At 37.9% G+C, this 25936-nt stretch overlaps 1 protein-coding gene across 1 annotated transcript in view; it reads left to right on the top strand.

The window, feature by feature from the left end:
• F13A1 (coagulation factor XIII A chain) overlaps nt 1–25936 on the top strand; it is a 235395-nt gene that overhangs the window by 90596 nt on the left and 118863 nt on the right. The window contains exons 5-6 of the mRNA XM_003417863.4: nt 19839–19957; nt 23435–23542. Coding sequence (XP_003417911.1) covers nt 19839–19957; nt 23435–23542 — 227 coding nt within the window. The remainder of the gene's footprint in view (nt 1–19838; nt 19958–23434; nt 23543–25936) is intronic.

Below are 25936 nucleotides of genomic sequence, written 5' to 3'. Positions count from 1 at the left end.
GGCTTCCCCAAGTGATTTCCCCTGCCTTGCTGTGAATTCATGATTAATATGCTCACCCGTTTGGAGGCAAGATTTAACTCAGCTGCTGGGAGGCAAAGGGTAGCCCATTCCTGAGCTGCAGAACTCCACCCTGGTCGTAGGTTGCTACAAAAATTTATAACTTCCTGTCAACAATAACCCAAAGCCCACAAGTAAATCTTTCATTCCGTTGGACTTCCCTCTCACTCTCTAGGCTCCAGATATCTGTCTGTCTCTATCTCTCTTTCTTCCAGTAGACATTTAGTGATTTCTACTACGCCCAAGACACTGCTCTGGATGCTGAAGAGCCAGTGACTTCTGGGACTCAAGAGTCATATCCACTTGGGAGACAGCTTAGTATTCAAATCCTGGCATCACCTCTTACTATTAGTGTGGCCTTGGGAAAGTTACTGTACTGGCTGCCTCAGTTTCCTCATCTATAAAATGGGGATTATATAATACCTTCCTCATAGGGATGTTATGAGATTTTAATGAGTGATTTTTTTTTTTTAAACAGCAAAGTTAACAAAGTTTCTGGCACTGGTAAATGTTATATGCATGTTTGTTAAATGTTTTTCTTAAAAAAAAAAAAAAACCTGCATAAGTGGAATAAATGTTACCCCAGCATCCATAGAGCACTAAGGGCCAAGCCTAATCCAGCCTGTACTGAGAAGAATAAGGATGCACAGAGCCTTAAAGAAAGAGGAGGAGTTATGATCGTATGATGATATTTAATAAGGACACTCATAATAAAAGAGCACAACTACATAGCTCTAGAAGAAAAATTAATACATCAAAATTGAACTTACATACCTCTGAGTAAATATGTAGTTTCACATAAATGCAAACACCTTTTTAAAAACAACTTTTTTTTTTTTTTTTTCTGATGATGAAAGTCTTCTAGAAAACAAAAACAATGAAAGCAGAAAAAGAGCTCAGAGTTCTACAAGTCAGGGACACCATACTGTTGTCATTTTGGTGTATTTCCATGTATTTAATATATTTGTAAATGGTTTTAATTTTTAATTGATGATTAACTGAATACATTGTTCTTGTCAAATAGACACACATAAATGCATGGTAAAATGTGAAAATTCCCTTTCACCAACCCTCCAATCCTGCTCTTTTCCTCAAAGAAAACCAATGTTAACAGGTCTGTCCTTCCAGATACTTTGCAATAATTTTTACATGTTTGTATCCATATATGAGGTCCCTAGGTGACACAAATGATTTGTGCTAACTGCCAACGTAAAGGTTGGCGGTTCGAACCCACCCAGCAGTAAAGTACCATGCAAAAAAAGACCTGGTGATTTGCTTTTGTTAAGATTACAGTCAAGAAAACCATATGGAGCAGTTCTACTCTGTAACACCTGTGATTACCATGCTCCATAATCAACCCAATGGCAACAAACAACAACAACATGTCCACATATGCACATATAGAGTTTGGATTTTTTTTTTTTTTAACCACAGATGGGATCATGCTATAATGATGCTCTATAACTTACTTTTTTGCACAACATATCTTGGCGATCTTTCCATATCCATATATACATATTTTGTTTCATGGCTGCTTAATATGGCCATGCCATAATTAATTTGGTCTTTCATTTCATTAGATATTTAGATCATTTCCTATTTTTCACTATAGCAAACCATGCTACATTAAATGTTGCTTATACATTTTCTATATGTATAGGTATTTCCGTAGAATTTTGTTTTTGTTAGTTATCATTGAGTCAGTTTGGATTCATGGTGAACTTATGTATAATGAAATGAAAAGTTGCCCAGTCCATCGCCATATTCATATCCTTCTGTGTTTGAGACCTTTGTTGCAGACATGGTATCAGCCCATCTCATTGAGGATATTACTTGTCTTCCCTGGCACTCCATTTTAACAAACATGATGTCCTTTCTCAGTGATAGGCCCCTCCTGATGACACATTCAAGGTAAATGAGTTGAAGTCTCAGACAATATTCTGTAATACATAGGGTTTTCATTGGCTAATTTTTGCTATAGATCATTCAAAAACGGCTGCAGCAGTATATTAACAGGGAACTGCCAGAAATTCAGGCTGGTTTCAGAAGAGGACGTGGAACCAGGGATATCATTGCTGATGTCAGATGGATCCTGGCTGAAAGCAGAGAATACCAGAAGGATGTTTACCTGTGTTTTATTGACTATGCTAAAGCATTCAACTGCGTAAATCATAACAAATTATGGATAACATTGTGGAGAATGGGAATTCTGGAACATTTAATTATGCTCATGAAGAACCTGTACATGCATCAAGAAGCAGTTGTTTGAACAGAACAAGAGGATACTGCATGGTTTAAAGTCAGGAAGGGTGTATGTCAGGGTTATATTCTTTCACCATACCTATTCAATCTGTATGCTGAGCAAATAACCTGAGAAGCTGGATTATATGAAGAAGAATGGGGCATCATGTCTGGAGAAAGACTCATTAACAACCTAGGTTATGCAGATGATACAACCTTGCTTGCTAAAAGTGAAGAGGACTTGAGGCACTTACTGGTGGAGATCAAAGACCACAGCCTTCAGTATGGATTACACCTCAACATGAAGAAAACAAAAATCCTCACAACTGGAACGGAGAAAAGATTGAAGTTGTCAAGGATTTCATTTTACTTGGATCCACAATCAACAGCCATGGAAGCAGCAGTCAAGAAATCAAAAGACGCATTGCATTGGGTAAATGTGCTGCAAAGGACCTCTTTAAAGTGTTGAAGAGCAAAGATTTCACCTTGAAGACTAAGGTGCGCCTGACCCAAGCCATCGTATTTTCAATTGCATCATATGCATGTGAAAGCTGGACAATGAATAAGGAGGATCGAAGAAGAATTGACGCCTTTGAATCGTGGTGTTGGTGAAGAATATTGAATATACCACGGACTGCCAAAAGAATGAACAAATCTGTCTTAGAAGAAGCACAACCAGAATGCTCCTTAGAAGCAAGGATGGCGAGACTGCATCTTACATACTTTGGACATGTTGTCAGGAGGGATCAGTCTCTGGAGAAGGACATCATGCTTGGCAAAGTACAGGGTCAGCAGAAAAGAGGAAGACCCTCAACGAGGTGGATTGACACAATGGCTGCAACAATGAGCTCAAGCATAACGAGGATTGTAAGGATGGCGCAGGACTGGGCAGTATTTCATTCTGTTGTGCATGGGGTTGCTATGAGTCGGAACCGACTCGATGGCACCTAACAACAACAACAACAGATTACCAGGCCTTTCTTCCTAGTCTGTCTTAGTCTGGAAAAAAAAAAAGCTGAAACCTGTCCACCATGGGTGACTCTGCTAATATTTGAAAAGCTGATGGCATAGCTTCCACTATTATAGTAACACAAAAGCCATGACGGTATGACAAACTGACAGATGGGTGGTGCCTTCAGGATCATGCTCTTCAGAAAGAAATATCTATTTGGGATCAAACTGAAAATTGCAACTTGAAAGGTCAGATAAGAAGCTTATGGGGCAGTGAGTTTATATTAAAGGGGGAGGAACAATTCAGAAAAGAAAGATGAAAATGGTTGCACGACTTGAAGAATGTAATCAGTGTCACTGAATTGTACATGTAGAAATTGTTGAAGTCGTGTATGTTTTGCTGTGTATATTTCCAACAACAATACTAGAAATAGCACTGCTTGGTCAAATTATATATTTTTTTAATTTGCATAGATACTGTCAAATTACCTTTTAAAAGGCTGCACTAGTTTATAATATAGCCACATCATATGAGAATATCTATTTCTTCATACCCTCAATGGCACTGAATGTTATCAACTGTTTTAATACTTGCCAGCCTGGTAGGCAAAATACGGTATTTTGTTGGTGTTTCATGTTATTTTAGCTTGTATGTATCTAATCACTAATGAGGTTGAGCACTATATATATTATATATTTGTTAAACGTTGCATTTCTTCTCTGAATTAGCTGTTCCTACCTGGTACATTTATATGAATTAAGGATTAGCAGGAAGCACACACCTGCACCTCTTGAATCTACCTATAAATTTTGTGTATGGTGTGAAGAAGAAATCTTACTGAAATATTTTCCCATCTGGATAACCAGTTGTTAAAAAACAATTTATTGATCAAATCTATCATTATCCCTTGATTTTTAAATGCCATCTTTATTATACACTACAATCTAATTACATCTCTTCCATCCATATTACTATGCCAATACCACCTAGTTTAAATACAGCTTTGTTTCAGTTAGCTATAATTATAATCTTCGTAAGAAAGAACCAAAAAATATTAGTGACATCCAACCATAAGTACCAAGTCTCTGTTGGTTGGCTGGGTCAGGCTACCCTTGACTGGGTTTGCCTGGCCAACTCTGCTTCAGCCTAAAGCAGCTGGAGAAGCTCTACTACTCACTGTGGGTCTGTGGAGCCACTGGGTTCCTTGTGTCTGTCTCCCAGCCTCCTTGCACCAGTGTCCATGTTTTTTCTCGTGGTAACGGCAGAGGTTCAAGAGCACACGCTCAGCTGTGTAAGCACATTTCAACCCAATTAACCAAAGCAAACTCAAAGCCAAGAGGGGGATACTGTCCATCTTAGAAAAAGATGAATTGAGGCCAAAAGTTCCTTTTACCACAAACTTTACAGTATCTTTTGAAAGTTCCTCAGTTTTTCTTCTTTTTCAACATTTACCTTTTTGGCTATTTTTTCACATTGTCTTTCAGATAAACTTCTAATTCAACATGCAGAGTTTTAAAAATCTGAGTAGAATTTTGGTTGGGTTTGTATTGGGTAGAACTGATGTCTTTACAATATTAAATCTTTACAACCAAGTAGAAACATTTTGTGTATTTTCATTTATTCAAGTTTTCTTTTATGCTCTTTTTAAAATTTATTTTTATTATTTCAAATAAATTAAAAAGAATAGCACGATTAATACCTACATATAGTTATCAAGATTTTGCTACATTTGCCTTATATATCCTTTTTTCCTTATTTTTTTGCTTTGAAATTTTCAAGCAAGCCCCAATCATCATGTTATTTTACCTGTATGTATTTTAGTATACATCTCTGAAAAATAAACACACACACACACAGTGCCATTATTACAGCTAATAAAATCAACTAGAGTTTCTTAGTATTATCTAATATCCAGTCCTTAATTCAATTTCCCCAAATGTCTAGAAATATCTATTTACAGTTTGTTCATACCAATCAAGGTGTATGCATTAAATTTGATTGATGTCTCTTAAATCTCTTTTATTTATCTTTTTTTTTTTTTTAATGCCGTGAACTTGTTAAAACTGAGTCATTTGTCATGTATAACTTCCCGTATTGTGGATTTTCCTGATTGTGGCCCCTTTATGCCATGTAATACATTCCTCTAACTCCAGTATATTCTGTTAAATAATAAGTTAGATCTAGAGACTTGATGAGATTCAGCTTCAGGTGGGTACTGGGGCAGTAGAAGGGTGGGCAGGAATGCTTCATAAGTCATGCTGTGTATTTCCCAGGGCACTCATCCCGTCAGGAGATACATAATGTCTGCTTGTCCCTCTTTTGGTGATGTTTAGATTTATCTGTGGGTTTAGATTTTATCGGTTTTACTCATTCATTATGAAATTCCCCATGAGCTTTTTAACTAATGGTTTTAGCCTAGATCCATTATTTCATTTGTTATTGTTGTTGTTAGGTGCCATTGAGTTGGGTCCGACTCAAAGCAACCCTACGTACCACAGAGTGAAATGCTGCCTGGTCCTTCACCTCCTCACAGTTATTGCTATGTTTGAGCCCATAGTTGCAGCTACTGTGTCAATCCATCTCACTGACGGTCTTCCTTTTTTTCGATGACCCTCTACCTTACCAAGCATAATGCCCTTCTCCAGAGACTAGTCCTTCCTGATAATATGTACCAAGTCCTTGAGATGAAGTCTCACCATCCTTGCTTCTAAGGAGCATCTGGCTTTACTTCTTCCAAGACAGATTTGTTCATTCTTCTTGCAGCCCATCATATATTCAGTATTCTTCATCACCACCATAATTCAAAGGTGTCAATTCTTCGCTCTTCCTTATTCATTGCCCAGCTTTCACGTGCATATGAGGTAATTGAAAATATCATGACCTGGGTCAGGTGCACCTTAGTCCTCAAAGTGACATCTTTGCTTTTTAACACTTTAAAGAGGTCTTTTGCAGCAGATTTGCCAGGTGCGAAACGTCATTTGACTTCTTGACTGCTACTTCCGTGGGTGTTGATTGTTGATCCAAGCAGAACGAAATCATCTGTAATAAGTCATTTCTTTTAAGGAGCTTTGATTCCTTTTAGTGGAGAAAGAGAAAAGGTATTTTAGAGATGATCATCTAGGCTCTAGACCTTTCCAGTGATCAGAGGTAGGAAGTATAATTCTTAAATAGAAGATACATGATAACATAATACTAATATTTTTTTAATTTATTATGCTTTAAGTGAAAGTTTATGAATCAAGTCAGTCTCTCATATAAAAACTTACACACACCTTGCTATATTCTCCTAGCTGCTCTCCCCTTAATAAGACAGCACATCCCTCCTCTCCACCCTGTATTCCCTGTGTCCATTCAACCAGCTCCTGTCCCCCTTTGCCTTCTCACCTCACATCCAGACAGGTGCTGTCCACATAGTCTCATGTGTCTACTTGAGCCAAGAAGCTCACTCCTCACCAGTATCATTTTCTGTCTTATACTCACTGTCTGAAGAGTTGGCTTTGGGAATGGTTCCAGTCTTAGGTTAACAGAGGGTCTGGGGACCGTGACCTCCAGGGTCCCTCTAGTCTCATTCAGACCATTAAGTCTGGTCTTTTTATGAGAATTTGTCGTCTGCATCCCACTGCTCTCCTGGTCCATCAGGGATTCACTGTTGTGTTCCATTTCAGGGCAGTCATCGGTGGTAGACAGGCACCATCTAGTTCTTCTGGTCTCAGTCTGATGTAGTCTTTGGTTTATGTGGCCCTTTCTGACTCTCGAGGTCATCTCTTATGTCTTTGGTGTTCTTCATTCTCCTTTGCTCCAGGTGAGTTGAAACCAATTGATGTATCTTAGATGGCTGCTTGCTAGTGCTGAAGACCCCAGACGCCACTCACCAAAGTGGGATGCAGAGTGTTTTCTTAATATATTTCCTTATGCTAATTGACCTAGATGTCCCCTGAAACCATGGTCCCCAGACCCCTGTCCCTGCTACTCTGGTCTTTGAAGTGTTCAGTTGTATTCAGGAAACTTCTTTGCTTTTGGTTTAGTCCAGTTGTGCTGACCTCTCCTGTAATACTAATATTTTCAAATTAAATTTAAGGTTACAGGTTTTAAATTTCATTTCTTTGGTTTTGTATTTATATATTTTTCTCTTATGAAAATCTTGGTTTTAAAGGCATTAACATATTCACTTATTTTTTATTAGTTTCAAAATAGTGTTACCAATATTATTACTAAGAATATGATTACTTAGTACTTTTTTTGTCATTTTTCTTTTCTTTATGGTATATCCTACTAGAGATGTATAGTGAAGTTAGTCTGTTTTAAACCAACTTGAAATAATTATTTTTTGTGGTTAAGCCACTAATGCAATACATAGGTTCATTTGTTTCATTTTGGCCTTCTTCTTCTTCTTTTTTTTTTTTAAGAAATTTCTTTGTTTTTAAAATTTTTTATTTCATTTTGTTTTATGTTATTTATAAAACAATTACTTAGTTCATTTTTATACACACACATACATATATATGTGTATGAATATAAATGTCTGTCTGCCTATCTATCTATCTGTCTATTTCCCCGTTCTTAAATAAAAAGTAGTAAACTATACACAGTTTTGCATACCTTCGTTTTTGTTTTTGTTTTCTCATCTAATAATAGATCCTGGCTATCCCTCTATAACAATATGTAGTTATTTGCCTCATGCCTTTATACAGCTGACTTTTACGCCACTAGGTGTATTACCATACAACATTCAACCAGTTGCCTAAGTAAGTACAGACTTCCAGGTTATCTCAAGTCTTTTGCTGTTACAAATAATGCTGTAGAAAATAGCCTTGTGTGTATAACACTTTGTTTTTTTGGTTTCATATCTTTGGGATAAATCCCTCAAAGTGATTTTTCTAGGCTAAGATAGATACATATGTAGCTTTGCTAGATACTGCCAAATTCCCCTTTATTGGTGTGTACCATTTTGCATTCCCACAAGCCATATAATGCAGGTGTATTTTTACCCGCGATATGACCAACAGAATATGCTGTCAAATTTCTGGTGCCAATCTAAAAAATGGGAAACAGTGTTTTAGTTATAGTTTTAATTTTTTCCTCTTTTATTTAGAGCAAGTTTGATAATATTTTCACATGTTTATGGAAAATTTTGAGTCACATAAATGAATTTGTAGTGTTATGTTAATATATAAAGCAATGTATATAGTATCCTTCAGAACATAATATTTTTCAAACGTTCATTTACCTCATTCCACCCAACCCCTGCTATTCCTTATGTTGAAATCACCTGGAATTTTAATTTCATATTGTTAATAATTTTTTTATGTCATGCAGCAGTACTTTTTTTATAGGTAACGTACACTGTGTACATCGTTGAAAACTTCTTTTAGAGAAAATGTGCAAGTAATCAGATTTCTTAGTTCTTTCATGACAAAAAAAAAGTCTTTATGTTGCCTTTTATTTGAATGACAGTTTTGCTGGGTATAGAACGCTAAGGTCAAAATCATTTATCCCTTAACTTTTTTGCCTGGAGATGAAATCCAGGCATTACTCCTTTGCCTTTTAGCATCCAGGACTACTTGTGAAAAGTCTAATATCAAAATACCCAATTTTATTCATGAAAATGTTTTTTATAGTTACAGATTTTTTTTAACTTGAAGTCTTTAAGGACTTTGCTTTGTCTTTGAAGTTTTTGGCGTTTAGACACTTTACATCTAGGTCAGGTCATTTTTTCATTTACTACTCAAACATGTACACTGTGGTCCTTTTCAGGTTGACCCCATGAGTCTTTGTTAGCTCTGAGAATTTTTGTCTCCTATCTTTGTGTTCTCTTTTTACTTGTATGCTTTCTTATTGTAAAACACCTTTGAGGCAGATATTTTACTTTTTGCATCTGTCTTTCATGCCTCTTTTCTTCTCATGCTTTCCTATTTTTGTCTTTTCTCATTCTAGGAATTTCTTGATTATTTTGCAAATATTGAAGATATTTTGCAATATATGTATTCAGTCATTTCAAGAAACCTATAGTAACTATATAGGTAGAGAATTTCTTCAATCAGCCATCTTGATCAAACTATTTCAAGCCTTTTGGCAATATTTTTTACATAACTGGTACATGTCTTTACATGACTTTGTATTCTACATTTAAATTTTCACCTTGCTTCATGCACAGTTTCCAGTATTCTTTAATGCATTTAATCAAAAAGATTTAAAATGCTGCCATTTGTATTTAATTTCCAGTTTATTCTGATGTACAGAAAATTTACTTTTTCTAAATAGTCAACTTTCTCAGCTGGATTTAACAAGTACTTCAGTCATTCACTTTGATTTATGATATTCCTTGTATCATAGTTTCAAAGATAGATGGATATATACATTCAGTAACACCTATTTTTATGCTATCTATACTGGGTATTTTGATCCATTAATCTATTTCTATTCCAGTCATTTAAATTATTATAGCTTTATAATGGTCTCTAATATCTTACAGGGCAAGTCCCTAAACACCTCGTACTATACGAAAAATATTGTGTTTAAAAAATATTCCTAAATGGCACTTCTAAACCTCAGTGGCCTTAAGAGTATATTTCTATCCCCAAAACAGGCGTTTGAAGGTCATATGGTAAAGCCACTCATTATTACAATAAAGTCACATCATTTAAACCACTATTATAAAAGAATAAAAGCAAAAGTAGCCTTTCATTTTCAGGACGTTTAGATAACATTCGGTGAAGAGCTGTGCCTTTGATGTCCTTTCATATATAATTTTGTTTACTATTCTTTTTAAGTAAAAGTATTCTTTCATGCTTTTACTCAGAAATATTGACCTCAAACTCATTTGTGGTTTCTTTATGTGTTATCTCTACTTGGTTCCACGTGAAAATGAAGCTGAGGTTTTATTTTGTGTGGCATCCTGCTGTATAGAGATTGTTGTCAAAACCATAGCATCTGCCTCCAGGAATCAACAAGGCAAGACCAGAAGTTTAGAGGCATCGATGTTTGCACTTGCAAGGGCTGAGGGAGCCTGGGGCACATTTATGTAACTCTGGCTTCTTCTGGGAGGATAAAACTGACTTCAGGAGTAAGGAAGTATTGATGCAACAGCATGGATGAATCTCAGCATAACTATCCTGAGTACTCTATGATTCCATTTACATAAAATTCTAGAAAATGCGAAGTAACCTACAGCGACAGATGCAGATTCCTGGAGGAGGGGGTTCAGGAGAGAGGGATTACAAAAAAGTGCAAGAAAACTTTGGGGGTGATGGATAGGTTTATTATCTTGATTGTGAAACAATATATTTTATTATTATTTTTTTTTACTTACATTTGTCTTTTTTAATCATACTTTAGATGAAAGCTTGTAGAACAAATTAATTTCTCATTAAACAATTAATACACATATGGTTTAGTGACACTGGTTGCCAACCCCACGACATGTGAACACTCTCCCCTTCTTGACCTTGAGTTCCCATTACCGGCTATCCTGTCCCCTCCTGCCTTCTCATCCTTGCCCCTTGGCTGGTATACCCATTTAGTCTCATTTTGTTTTATGGGCCCGTCTAATCTATGGCTGAAGAGTGAGCCTCAGGAGTGACTTCATTACTGAGCTATAAGGCTGTCCGGGGGCCGTACTCTCAAGGTTTCTCCAGTCTCTTTCAGACCAGCAAGTCTGGTATTGTATGTGTGTGTGTGAGTTAGAATTTTGTTCTACATTTTTCTCCAGCTCTGGCTGGGACTGTCTATTGTGATCTCAGTCAGGGGTGGTAGCCAGGCACCATCTAGTTGTGCTGATCTCAGTCTGGTAGAGGCTGTGGTAGTTGTGCTCCATCTGTCCTTTAGAGTAATTTTCCCTTGTGTCTTTGGTTTTCTTCATTCACCCTTGCCACAGACGGGATGAGACCAGGGGAGTATCTTAGATGGCTTCTCACAAGCTTTTAAGACCACAGATGCTACTCACCAAAGTAGGATGTAGGACATTTTCTTTATAAGCAGCGTAATGCCAATTGAGCTAGATGTTCCTCAAGACCGTGGTCCATATCCCTTAGCCCTGTAATTGTGTCCCTCAGTGAGTTTGGATGTTTTTGTGGAGCGTGCCTTGGTCAAGTTGTGCTGGCTTCCTCTGTTTTTTGTACTGTCTTATCCTTCACCAAAGTTACCACGTTTCTACTGTCCGTTAAATCTTTTTCCCTCCCCACCCCTTCCCTCCCTTGTAACTATCAAAGATTGTTTCTTTCTGTGTACAAACCTTTTCATGAGTTTTTATAGTAGTGGTCTCATACGATATTTGTCCTTTTGTGGTTGATGTATTTCACTCATCATAATGCCCTCCAGATTCATCCAGGTTGTGAGATGTTTCACAGATTGATCATTGTTCTTTATCTTTGTGTAGTATTCCATCGTGTATATGTACTATAGTTTGTCCATTCATTTGTTGAGGGCACTTAGGTTGTTTCTGTCTTTTTGCCATTATGAATAATACTGCAATGAACATGGGTGTACATATGTCTATTCATGTGACAGCTCTTACTTCTCTAGCATACATTCCTAGGAGCGGGATTGCTGGATCTTATAGTATTTCTATTTCTAGCTTTTTAAGGAAGCATTTTCCAAAATGGTTATACCGTTTTGCATTTCTACTAACAGTGCATAAGGGTTCCAATCTACCTGCAGCCTCTCCAACATTTGTTATTTTCTGTTTTTTTTTTGTGTGTGTGCGCTGGTAATGTCAGGGTGAGATGTATCACATTGTAGTTTTTATTTGCTTTTCTCTAATGGCTAGTGATTCCGAGCATTTCCTCATGTGTCTGTTAGCCACCTGAATTTTTAATTTGGTCTGTTCATATCCTTCCCCATTTTTTAATTGGGCTATTTGTCTTTTTGTTGTAGAGGTAATGGATTTTTCTGTAGATTTTAGAGATTAGACCTTTGTCAGATTTGTCATAGCCAAATTTTTTTTTTCCCAGTCTATAGGTTCTCTTTTTACTCTTTTGGTGAAGCCATTCGATGAGCATAAGTGTTTAATTTTTAGAAGATCCCAGTTACCTTCTGGTGTTTGTTTATTGTTAGTTATGGTTTGTATCCTATTTATGCTGTGTATTAGGGCCTGTAGCGTTGACCCTATTGTCTCTTCTATGATCTTTATAGTTTTATATATAGGCCTTTGATCTATTCTGAATTAGTTTTTGTGTATGGTGTGAAATATGAGTTCTGTTTCATTTTTTTGCAGATGGACATTCAGTTTTGCCAGCACCATTTGTTAGAGACTGTCCTTTCCTCATTCGATGGACTTTGGGCCTTTGTTGAAGATCAAGGTGACTAGATGGATGGATTTACATCTGTGTTCTGGATTCTATTTCATTGGTCAATGTATCTGTTGTTGTGCTAGTACCAAGCTGTTTTGACTACCATAGCTCTGTAGTAGATTCTGAAGTCAGGTAGTGTGAGTCCTCCTACTTTATTCTTCTTCTTCAAGAGTGCTTTACTTATCCGGGGCTTCTTCCCTTTCCATATAAAGTTAATGATTAGTTTTTCCATCTCTTTAAAGAAAGCTGTTGGTATTTGGATTGGAATTGCATCGTATTTGTAGATTGCTTTGGGAAGAATAGAAATTTTCACAATGTTGAGTCTACTTAACTGTGAGCCTGGTATGTTTCTCCATTTATGTAGGTCTCTTTTAGTTTCTTGCAGTAGTGTTTTATAGCTTTCTTTGTATGGGTCTTTTACATCCCTGGTTAGATTGATTCCTAAGTATTTTATTTTTTAGGGGCTGTTATAAGGGTATTGTTTTCCTGATTTCCTTTTCATAGTTTTCTTTATTGGTGTATAGGAATCCAACTGATTTTTTGTATGTTTATGTTGTATCCTACTATTCTGCTGAATCTTTCTATTAGTTCTGGTAGTTTTCCCGTAGAGTCTTTTGGGTTTTCTATGCATAGTATAATATCATTTGCAAATAGGGACAGTTTTCCTTCTTCCTTACCAACTTGGATGCCCTTTATTTCTTTTTCTTGCCTTATTGCTCTCGCTAGGACTTCCAGCAGAATGTTAAATACGAGTAATGAAAAAAGAACATCCTTATCTCTCGTTCCTGTTCTCATGAAGTTAGCTGTTGGTTGGTTTTGTATAGACGTCCTTTATTATGTAGAGGAATTTCCCTTCTATTCGTATCTTATTGAGAGTTTTTTATCAGGAATGAGTGTTGGACTTTATTGAATGCCTTTTTCATTGACTGAAATGATCATGTGATTCTTTTATTTATGTGCTGGATTGCACTGATTGATTTTCTAATGTTGAACCATCATTGCATACCTGGTATGAATCCCACTTGGTTGTGGAGTATTTTTTTAATATGGTGCTGAATTCTACTGACTAGAACTTTGTTGAGAATTTTTGCATCTATATTTATGAGAGATACTGGTCTGTAATTTTCTTTCTTTGTGATGTCTTTGCCTGGTTTTAGTATCACTCCTATGCTGGCTTCATAGAATGAATTCAGAAGTATCCCTTTCTTTTCTATGTTCTGAAATAGTTTGAGTAGTACTGGTGTAAGCTCTTCTCTGAATGTTTGGTAGAATTCTCCAGTGAAGCCATCTGGGCCAGGGCTTTTATTTGTTGGATTTTTTAAAATTATTATTACTTTTTCAATCCCTTCTCTTCTTATGAGTCTGTTCAGATTTTCAGCTTTAGTTTGTGTTAGTCTAGGTAGGTAGTGTGTTTCTAGAAATTTGTCCATTTCCTCTAGGTTTTCAAATTTTTTGGAGCATAGTTTTTCACAGTACTGTTATAACCCTTTTTTGTTTCATTTGGGTCTGTTGTAATGTCCCCCATTTCATTTCTTATTTCAGTTATTTGTGTCCTGTCCTGTTTTTCTTTTGTCAGTTTGGCCAATTGTTTGTTGGTTTGGTTGTTCCTTTAAAGGAACCAACTTTTGGTTTTGTTGATCCTTTCTATTGTTTTCCTATTCTCTATTTCATTTATTTCTGCTCTGATCCGTATTATGTCCTTTCTTCTGGTGGCTGTTGGCTTCTTTTGCTGTTCTCATTTTGTTTGTTTGAGTTATGTAGCTAATGTTTTGATTTTGTCCATTTTTTTATTTTTTGATGTGTGCATCTATTGCTGTAAATTGATCTCTGAGCACGGCCTTGCTGTGTCCCAAAGGTTTTGGTATGATGTATTTTCATTCTCGTTTGATTCCAGGACTTTTTTTTATTCCATCTTTGACTTCTTCTGTTACCCAGTGGTTTTTAAGCAAGGTGTTATTCAGTTTCCACATATTTGATTTTTTTTACTTGCTCTTCCTTTTATTAGTTTCTACTTTGATAACATTGTGATCAGAAAGATACTTTGTATTATATCAGTGTTTTGGATTTTGTTTAGGGTGGCTTTGTGGCCTAAGATGTGGTCTATTCTGGAAAATGTTCCATGTGTGTTGGAAAAGAATGTGTACTTTGCTGCTGCTGTTGGGTGAAGTGTTCTGTATATGTCTATGTGGTCACGTTGGTTGATTGTGGCCTTTAGATCTTCTGTATCTTTGTTGAATTTCTTTCTAGATGTACTGTCCTTTACCTAGAGTGGTGTGTTGTAGTCTCCTAGTATTATTGAGGAACTGTCAATTTGTCTTTTCAGTGCTGTTGGAGTCTGTTTTATGTAATTTGGAGCTCTGTCATTGGGTACGTAGATACTAATTATGGGTGTCTTCATGGTGAATTGTTCCTTTAATCATTATATAATGCCCTTCCTTGTCTTTTATGGTAGATTTTGTTTTAAAGTCTATTTTATCTGAGATTAATACTACCACTTTTTCTCTTTTTTGGTTGCTGTTTGCTTGACATATTTTCTCCATCTTTTGATTTTTAATATATTTATGTCTTTGTTTTTAAGATGTGTCTCTTGTAGACAGCATATTGATGGATTTTTTTTTTTTTAAATCTATTCTGTCACTCTCTGTCTCTTTGTGGGTGCATTTAGGCCATTACATTCAGTGCAATAATTGATAGATACGCTTATTGCTGTCATTTTATAGTGCTTTTTTCATGGTGCTGATGTTTTCTTTGTTTCTCTTACTCTCAGGTGCTGAAATCCTTTTGTTTGTGTTTTTCTTTTTTTTTCATTTCTTTTGTTTTTGTATATTTTATGTTTACTGAGACTATATGTTTTCTTCTTTATATTGATGAGTAGGTTTGTTAACTTGCTTTGTGGTTACCTTGAATTTTACCCCTGTCTTCTTAAGTTTCAACCAGTCTTTTCTTACTTGATATTGCCTTGATCCTCTCCATTTGAAAGTTCTATACCTACACTCTTTATTCCCTCTTCTATTGTCCTAACATTGTTGTCATTTACAGATTGACCTCTGTTGTAAATCTTTGAGTTTGTTTTATCCTTGAGAGTTCATTACATAAGTTGGTATCTGGCTGATGTGGTCTTGTGTCCTAGTTTCAGGCTGTTGTCCAATGTTGTTGATTTTCTAACTGAAAGACTCCCTTTAATAATTCTTGTAAGTTTGGTTTGGTTTTTACATATTCTTTTAATTTCTTTTTATCTGGAAATGTCTTAATTTCACTATCATATTTGAGCAAGAGTTTTGCAGGATATATTATTTTTGCTTGGCAGTTTTTCTCTTTCAAAGTTTTACACATGTCATCCCATTGTCTTCTTGACTGCATGGTTTCTGCCAAATAACCAAAGCTTAGTCTCATTTTTTCCCCTCTGTATGTAATTTTTCATTTTTCTTGAGCTGCTTTCAGGATTCATTCTTTGTGTTTGGTTTTAGTGAGTGTGATTATGATTTGTCCTGGTGATTTTCTTTTGGGGTCTATCCTATATGGGGTTCACTGAGCTTCTTTGATGGTCAGCTTTTCCTCTTTCATGATACTAAGGAAGTTTTCTGTCAGTAAATCTTCAATGATCCTCTCTGTGTTATTCATTTTCTCCTCTTGTTCTGGAACTCCAATTGAAGGCAAATTTTTGCTTGTGATTATATCCCACATCATTCTCAGGATTTCTTCATTCTTTTTCTCTGATTTTTCCTCAAACAATGAGGTATTCAAGGACTTGTCATTAATTTTGCTAATCCTGTGTTCCATTGTTTCAAATTTTCTCCTAAAACCTTCTATGGCACTGTCCATTTCTGAAATCTTGTTGCTTATCTTTTGGATTTCTAATTGCTGTTTTTGTATGATTTCTAGTTGTTTCATTTGACATTTTATTCTTGTATTATTTTCCTGAATTCTTTCATTGTCTTGTCTGTCTTTTCCATGATTTTGCCTATTTTTTCCTTATTTTTTTCTGCATTTTCCTTCATTTTTTGGAGACCCCTGGCTATTAGAGTTTTGAATTTCCTCTTAGGTAGTCCCAGTGCCTTTTCTTCTACCAGGAGGTCTTCTGGTATTTTATTTTGGATGCTTTCTGTAGCCATCCTGTCCTGTTTTTAATATTGTCTGTTGTCTTTGGGACATTCCGGAATTAATTTCCTCATTTATTGATTGTAGATTTGTTTTGTCCTGCTTTTTTGTTTTATTTCATTATGCCTGGGCAGGGGGATGGGTGCTCTTTGTTGTTTTGGTTGTCTGTGGGCTGATACTTCGCACCACCTTGTCCATGTGGGTAGAGCCAATTACTCAGCTATGGTGCAGCAGGGCAGGTCCAGCAGAGGGGAAAGGGTGGAGATGGGTTGTTTGCAGCACATCCTGGGGCCAACAGGGTGGGACCGGGTGGCAATGCAGGGCAGGGTCTGGTGGTCCACACTTGTGCTGCTCAGGGGCATAGTGCTCAAGAGGCTCAGAGTGCAGTAAACATAGGAAGGAGGGAAGTGGGAAGATGTGATATGTGGAGCTAAGTGGATGTGGGAAAGAAAACACAGTGAGAGAGAAACAGAAACCAGAAAAAATGATGTGGACCTGGGGAAGCTGCCTGCCAGTGGTTTTGTAGCCAGGTGGTGTTGCACAGCCTGTCAAAAAGGAGCAGAAATAGCACATGCAGCTAGGTGGGTGGGAGAAAGGAAAGGGAGGAAGGACAAGAGATAAAGAAAAAAAAAAAAAGGCACACATGGCCAGGTGCCCAGGAGAAAGGAAAAGAAGGAAGGTAGAGAAAGACAAGAAACTGAGGGGCGGGGGAAGCCCCGAGGGAGCCCACCAGTGTGGCTGGGCAGACTGGGGAAGCCATGTGTCAGCAGCTCATTAGCTGAGTAGTGTGGCACTGCCTGTCAAAAAGCAGCAGAGACAGCACATGTGGCCAGGTGGCTGAGAGAAAGGAAAGGAAGGAAGATAGAAAGAGTCAAGAAACAGAGAGGAAAAAAACGCCACAAGGGAGCCCACCAGCATGGCGGTGTGCACCAGGGAAGTGGCTCCCCATCCAAGTGGTGCGACACAGTCTACCAAGGAGCAGAGATAGCACATGGCACCACCTGGGTAGGAGAAAGGAAAGGAAGGAGATGAGAGAGAGAGAGAGAAGAAACAAAAAGAAGTCCAAAAAAACAACAGTGAAAAAATGGCACTGAAGGAACAGTGAGGTGTCAGTGTCTCCCCCACAGCCTGACCACGGCCTACTTGAAAGCAGTAGAGGCAGTGCAGAGAGAAGGGGAGAGGTGGGGAAGCACATATCCCTCTCTACCAGGTGCTCTGTCTCCTGCTGGGAACTCCGTGAAGTTGCCTTCCCATACTACCTGTCCACCATTCTTGGTGGCTGAGGGGTCTGAGATGGTGAGTCCATGCTGCGTTAGCTTGTAGGAGACCTCCACTCCATAGCTCTCCTAGTTCTCTGTCAGTTTCTTTTTGCATTCAGTGCTTGGTTGAATTCTTTATCCCTTCATTTGATGCTTGGGGTCCCAGGATTGACATTTGTATCTGTTTTACTTAGTTTTTTGGGTCTTTGCTGTAGAGGAATGGCGTGATGCGTCTGTCTATAGCTCCATGTTGGCTCTGCCCTTGCGAAACAATATAAAAAATGTGTGCAGTTTACTGGATGTCGATATTATACATACCCTTGCCACCGAGTATATAATATTATATATGTTTTATATATATATATATATCTTTAGAGTTGCATGGGAACAGGCTAATTGTAGACAAGAGGCAGAGAACAGAAAGAGGAAGATACAAGAAAGTATTAGAGACCAGACGAGACCAAGGAATCAGCAAAGGATTCATTCTAAAGGATCGTACAGCCCAGAATGGGGGTCTCAGATGATTGGACTGAGCAGCGCTTCTCAAGTTTGAATGTGTATAGAAACCACTTGGGGATTTGTTAACATGCAGACTCTGGTTCAGCAGGTCTGAAGTGGAGCCTGAGATTCTGCATTTCTAACAAGCTTTCAGGTGCTGCTTATCTTTAAACCACACTTGGAGTTAGCAAGGGGCTATGGCATTTGTTCTCAACTTGAGCTGCGCAGAAAAATCACTGGGGACTTGAAAAGAAAAAAAGACCCCTGTATCTGGATCTGACCCCAGCTGATTCTAATGTGCAGCCATGGCTGTGAGAACCATTACTTTAGAGAGAGTGATCAAAGCCTTTTCAGGGAATGAGGAAGAAAATCCCTAATGAAGTAATAGGAATGACAGATAGGACCTAGGCCAGAGAAATGTAAGGAACCATGTCCCGATCAGAACTGAAATTAACTCTTTTCCAAACACACAAGCTTATCTGAGTGTGATGCACACTTATATGGTCCTGTCTGTATTAAAGATACTTTTGCTTCTCTCACATCTGGCCTTGGAATAAGTACCAGACTGATTGTTAAGTGGGTAGACAGGAAGCATGACCTCCTGAGATTATAGCCCCAGAGAAGAAAAGTCTTTGCACTAGAGACAGCCAACCAGAGAGTCTGATCGAACACACACCTGCCAACACATCCACAAGGAGTGTTCATTAAAAAAAAGATAGCCTCCAGCCTCCTTTCTTCTGCCAGTGATGGCCCACATACCAGACATGGTACATGGTATCTTCCAGTGAAGGTCCCTGGTATCACAAATGTTTTGTGCTGGACTACTAACTGGAAGGTTGGTGATTTGAATCCGCTCAGTGACGCCTCAGGAGAAAGGACTGGAATTCTATTTCTGAGACATCACAACCTTGAAAACCCTGTGGAGCTGTTGTGCTCTACACACATCGGGTCACCATGAGTTGGAGTCGAGTTGATTAGTATCTTCCAGTGTCCCCTGGATTTGTTTTCAAAATAATTTTCAATTTGACTAGTTTTCTATTAACATTAACAGGTTGGAAAAAAATTTTTTTAATCTGTTATAGGTTTGTTTCAGCATCATAGAATTTTCGATTCTGAAACTACCGATGTACCAGAATAAAAAAAAAAAAAGTTTAATGAGACATATGAATTTAGTTATCCTTCATGAAACTTAAGAAAAGTCCAGTGTGTCAGCATTTTGCACCAGGCATCATTCACAGACTGGCTTGTGGTGCTGATTATGTTCACCATCACCACAAATTACACACTGGGAAATGAGCTCTGCTTAGTGAAACAAAAGATCCTTTTTTTTTTTTCTTTTTGTCATTTAGTTGACTAAATTGCAGTTTAGAAAATAATAAATAAACTTGCGAGTATTTGAAAACAGGTTGGTATGGTAATGGCCATTATGTTTAAATCCTCCTGCAGAGGATGCTGTATATCTGGATGATGAGAGACAACGAGAAGAGTATGTCCTGAATGACATTGGGGTTATTTTCCATGGAGACTTCAAGGACATCAAGAATAGAAGCTGGAGCTATGGTCAGGTGAGCCATTTAAAATTTCTCATTGTCAAGGGCACTTATTTAATGTTTTTGTTCCTTGAATCACTGCAGGTGACATACATCGATATTAGACAAGCACAATTTCCTGCTTTCCAGGATCTGAGACTCCAAGACAGAGAGCATGGGAGTAGAGACCTTTAGAGACAGCTGCATAATTTATCAAATGAAACCACATATCTTCGGTTATCACAACGTTATGGAGTTCAGCGATTCTGTGGATAATAGGGCACTCTATTGAGAAATGCCTCTCAGGACACTGAAATCTTATAAGCGAAGACATTGCTATTCCATCTAGAATGGACTGGTTTTCCTTTCCTTATAAAGAATGGACTTTTGATAATGATGCAAAGGGTACTGCAAGATATGTCCCCGACCCAAAGAAATCACTTTTGTGTAACTGTTAGTATATATACCCAAGAAAAAAAACCAGTGCTATCGAGTCAATTCCGACTCATAGTGACCCTATAGAACAGAGTTGAACTGCCCCATAGAGTTTCCAAGGAGTGCCTGGTGGATTTGAATTGCTGACCCTTTGGTTAGCTGCCATAGCTCTTAACCACTATGCCATTAGGGTTTCCGCTAGTATATATAAAAATACTGCTAATTAGAAAGGAGTGTTACCAGTTCATCAAAGGAGGGCCCCCTGGGCTTTGATTTAGAGACATCTCATCAGCTGCAACCTGAAGCTACTATCTGGTTATAAAGTATCAAATGGTATTTCCTTTAAGATATTCAATTATTCACACTCTTTTAGTGTAGTATCTTCAACATTGGATCAAATGGGTGATATCACAATTCCATAATTCAACATTGGATCAAATGAATGATATCACATTTCCATAAATGAATACATGTGATTAAAAAATGATTTTTCATTAGCAACATGAGAGGAGAGGAATGTGTCCCTTCTCATATCTCAGAGTTTTGGCCAAGATGATCAGAATCAGGAATCCTTGTCCTGTCGATCCAGAGAGGAATTTCACCTGCCTGCAGGGTGCTTTCTTGCTTTCATGGTGCTTTCTTTTTCCTGTGTCTTATTTTGTCTTCCATCTGGGTGGTCTCTAGATGCCTCACCCTCGACTCCAGCATGACCATTGGTGCTCTTGTCTTATCCACCTATCTTTGAGACTAGCCCCTCACCCTGACTCCAGCTTACCCTTTTGCATTTCTCATGCCCTGCCAAGCTCATACCCTATGTTCTCTTTCACTGTTTTTGAGTCCCTGTCTGGCTCCCTAGAGCCCTCTCTTTCCTGGGTGACCACACAGCCTTTGACTACTGCCTACTCTCTGATGCTCTTGCCTTGGGGCCTCAGCTCCTAGCTTTTGGGTGTGGTTTTGTTTATGGACATAATGTGACAAGCTATAGATGGCCAATAAAAAGAAAAGTCAGCAAGGTGAGTAGCAAGTAGTACTGGAAAAGTGTCCCAAGTAAGGCCAGGGTACTCCTGAGCCAGCATGCCTTTGATTGTAATGATGGTTACCCTTGAAACCCACCACCCATCTGTCAGTTTGTCATACCGTGGTAGTTTGCATGTTACTGTGATGCTCGAAGCTATGCCACCAGTATTTCAAATATCAGCAGGATCACCTGTGAAGGAGAAGTTTCAGCAGAGCTTCCATACTAAGACAGACTGGAAGGAAAGGCCTGATGATCTACTTCCAAAGCTTAAAAAATAAAAGCCAATGAAAATTCTATGGATCATAGAATATTGTCCAAATCTTCAACTCACTTAATTTGGTCATGTCATCAGGAGGGACCAATATCTGGTAAAGGACATCATGTTTGTCAAAGTGGAAGACCAGTGAAGGTGAGGAAAACCCTTAGTGAGATGGACTGACACAATGGCAACAACAATGAACTTGAGCATACCAAACAAGGATCATGAAGTTGGCACAGGACTGGGCAACACTGAGTTCTGTTGTATATGGGGTCGCCATGAGTCAGAAGAGTACTGAACATACCATGGACTGCCAAAAGAACAAACAAATCTGTCTTGGAAGTACAACCAGAATGCTCTTTAGAAGCAAGGATGGTGAGACTGCGCCTTACATACTTTGAACATGTTATCAGGAGGGATCAGTCCCTGGAGAAGGATATCATGTTTGGTAAAGTAGAGGGTCAGCAGAAAAGAGGAAGACCCTCGATGAGATGGATTGACACAGTGGCTGCAACAATGGGCTCAAACATAACAACAATTGTGAGGATGGCACAGGACTGGGAAATGTTTCATTCTATTGTACATTTAGGGTTGCTATGGGTTGGAACCAACTCGACAGGCACCTAACAACAACATGAGTCAGAGCCAATTCAACAGCAACTAAAAACAACCACCCTTGAGCACAGGCACTGCTCTAGTTAATATCACTTAAAAAATCAGTTGATTTGGTTCCTTCGGCCAAAGTAACAAGTCAATTGTGTTGTCTGCAGTATACAACTAATATTTTAACTCTCCAGTTGGTTCTACCATGTCCCATAGACACAGCTGAGCAATACTGCTTAATAAGAACCAGAATAATGAGTTATTTATATACCTGAAGGACTAGTGCAATTACCCGCTACTGCATCTATCATTTCAGTTTTGGGTACCCACAGAGTTGGTATTCTAACTGGACTTAATAAAGAATTACATGGTAATTGGCTATTAAGATTGTGGTTTCTATCACAAGTACTTGGATAGGCGATGTGCAAGATTTCTGTATTCAGGGAAATGTCCTACTGTATTGAGTTATAGTATAGGTGAAACCTTTCAAACTTGCCCTTTTATTACTATCTCATCTCTATTCCTTTTTAAGAAAATTCTTGCATTTTCTGTGGCTAGCAGTTTTTTCTAGGCAAATTGAACTGACCACCACGAATGCCTTTGATGTTACAATCTAGTCTCTCTAGGCCTCTGTGCCCTCTCTTTGACCCTGGGGTCCACCTTGTCCCAGAAGAAGGGACTCTTAGGCTGACATTCATTAGATGAGGTCTCGTACTATTTCAGATGCAAGCTAACTATTCCTGAAATACGTCACTGCAATACACCTGGGAGTTGTTTATTTTAAAGTTGCACGAGGACTCATGACTCATATTACTTTTGAAGTCTCAAGACTTCATTCATGGTAAATCATCCTTCGCTTTGCTTTGGACACTGGATATCTTGGAAAGATTGTCTAAATTCGCTTGAACAACCTTCTGAAGATCTTCAAGTTAGTCCATGTTCCTTGAGAAGATCAGCTATCTAGTAGTTCTGTTTATATTTATGGTTTGCTTTTATGTTCTTGTTAGTTGTAATGGAAAAAAAAAAAAAGAGGATGTCTTTTTCCTTTCATTTTGATACTTCATACTAAATATTATGAGAGATTACTCTATAGGAAATATACTCATTAGATTGTGGATTTGTTGCATTTTTAAGCAGAGAATACCTTGTTTGCATAGTGTACATTAAGCAGTTTCTCCTTTTCTCTTTTCCTGGATAGTTTGAGGATGGCATCCTTGATGCATGCCTGTATGTGATGGACAGAGCAAAAATGGACCTCTCTGGTAGAGGAAACCCCATCAAAGTCAGCCGCGTTGGGTCTGCCATGGTAAGCAACAACTAATGATTATTAAAACCTACAACACATGTTGTTTGCCTCAGTATAGATGCTAGTTCATTAAGCTGTTGAAATGATGACTAACACTTAATAAACTTTCATTTGTAGGATTCAGGCTTATGACATCCCGTATAGCTCTAGGAGTTTTTTAAGCGTATCATCTGCTTAGAACAGAATTATTTTCTCAACACTGTGTTTCTTCAGCTTTAAACAAATGGTGATAGATTACATGATACTATAGACCAATTATTCTCAAGACTGTCTTGTCTCAGGATTGAGGAGTGGCCATGACAAAATGTCAGTGACTATAATCAATCAATGGATCAATTGATCAAAAGGCACACAAAAGTAAATGAAAGGCATGCAAGACCCACCTTTTGTCTACTTTCACACTGATAGCAAGAATAAAGAAATAAATGGCTCTATCTAATCCTAGGTTCTATTACAATGATACCTCACCTTAGCGCTTTATAGCTGATACGTGGGTATTTATTATTCACAGGAGTTCCATGAGGTAAATAAGGTAAGCACCACTAATGCCACTTTACAACTTAGGACACAGTGGAGTAAGGTCAGTGACGAAGCCTCAGTAGAGCCCAGTTCTACTGACTTCAAGTCCAGATACTTTCTTCCTTCCACGCTGTTCTCTGTGGAAGATCCTGAAACACCTTTGGGAATGCAGAGATCCCGCAGTGGAATAGCTTGCTGAGAGAGGTGATAGCGCTCCCATAAGTGGGAAGGTTAGGGTTCAGGTGTCGTAGGAGAATTCAGTGTGACCCATAGGCCCTTGCAGTCCTGGAATACACTCATTTACACAGCACAAGCAGTCATCTCCTTGGTGCATAAAAGTATATGAAATCCAATTCATGAGCTCAGTATTCCTGAAGAAACTTTGGCCAGGGGGTATTTCATATAATCAAAACGTGAACAAAAAATAAATCATATTATTACCAATATCTTTAAAGTTTCTAAAAACTTCTCTCTAGAGAAGAATTTTATCCTTAAGTTTTGTTTGTGTATTCTTTTGAGTTAAATAAAGTCAATATTTTTAATATGAAAATATTAATCTGATAATGATATGAGGTGTAATCTCTGGACAGCTTTTAAGAAGGGACGTTTTTATTTTATTAGTAACTAAGCTACATATAAATTTAATAAATAGTGGAGCTTAAAAAGTTAAGGCAAAATCTACCATATACTGACCCTTTTCTGCTGTTAGTTTACATAATGAAAAGACAATGAGTTCTAAAAAATTTAAGAATTTCTTTATGAGAACAATTTATCACAACATATTCTAGATAAATCTAGAGATTTATCTCTATTTTTCCTGTTTCACAGACAAGCTTTCCCCATTTCCTCTTCTTTGAAGTTACCATGATAAGTTTGCCATGAAAAGAGAGGCAACAGCTAGCAACAGATGAATATAAATTAATTCCTTTTTAAGCATCCTCAAATGGCCTGCTCCTCAGCCTAAGCTTGCTCACATAGTTTGTGTATTTTTGCTAATCCAGAAATCGCTGCTTAGCACAGCCCATGCAAGAGGGAAGCAAATACGAGACGGCTTACCTAATACTGTCTCCACTGGCGCTTGGCCAACTGGAAGCTCTTAAGTCTTGAATCAAGCACATAATCCTAATGCAAATTGCCTTGAAATTTCATTAATCATAACAAGTCTATAAAGTTCTAATTTTGAAAATGTATAACCCAATTACAAGGTTTAGAACTGGATACAGAGAGTCTATTTGAGGAGCAGTTTGGTTTGGGTTTGGTTTTGGGTTTGGGGGCACTGAGGGGTGGGAGTGCTTCGGTTCTTAGAGAACCTGGGTGGCTTGAATATTTCTGTTTCCACAATCTCTACCGTTTCCATATGCAAAATGCTTGGCAGTTTTTTCAAAACCCTTTCACATCTACTACCTCCTTCAGTCCTTGGACTAGCTCTGTGACTCTTTCCAAAATCCATTCATTTATAATGATTTTAAAAACTAAGATATTGACCCTCAAAAGAAAATTAAAAAGGTGACACTTTTTTTTTTTTCTAATTGTGTTTTCTGATCATTCAGGCCGTTACCCTCCTGTATACAAATGCTAGAAATCTATCAGGAAATTGCAGAGTGAAGTTCAGCAAAGACTGGGGTGGGGGGAAGCCCTCAAATTTCTCAATTAAAGATTTGTCTTCAAATATGAGAAGATTATTTAGGGAGCACGGAAAGAAACTGTTGATGCTGGGAGAGTCTAGCCACAGCTGGGACTCAAAGGATGATAGGCCTGTGTGTTTGCCTCAGGGCTGACCCAGCCTTCTGATAGAACAGACCCTGGGAGCTTTCTCAAAGACCTCCCCAGCCTAATCACTGAGGCTTGAAATTTCTTTCACAGGTCCAAATACTA

This window comes from Loxodonta africana, chromosome 1, assembly GCF_030014295.1.
Source record: "Loxodonta africana isolate mLoxAfr1 chromosome 1, mLoxAfr1.hap2, whole genome shotgun sequence".
Classification (NCBI taxonomy): Eukaryota; Metazoa; Chordata; class Mammalia; order Proboscidea; family Elephantidae; genus Loxodonta; species Loxodonta africana.
This window is presented reverse-complemented; position numbering and strand designations above follow the sequence as displayed.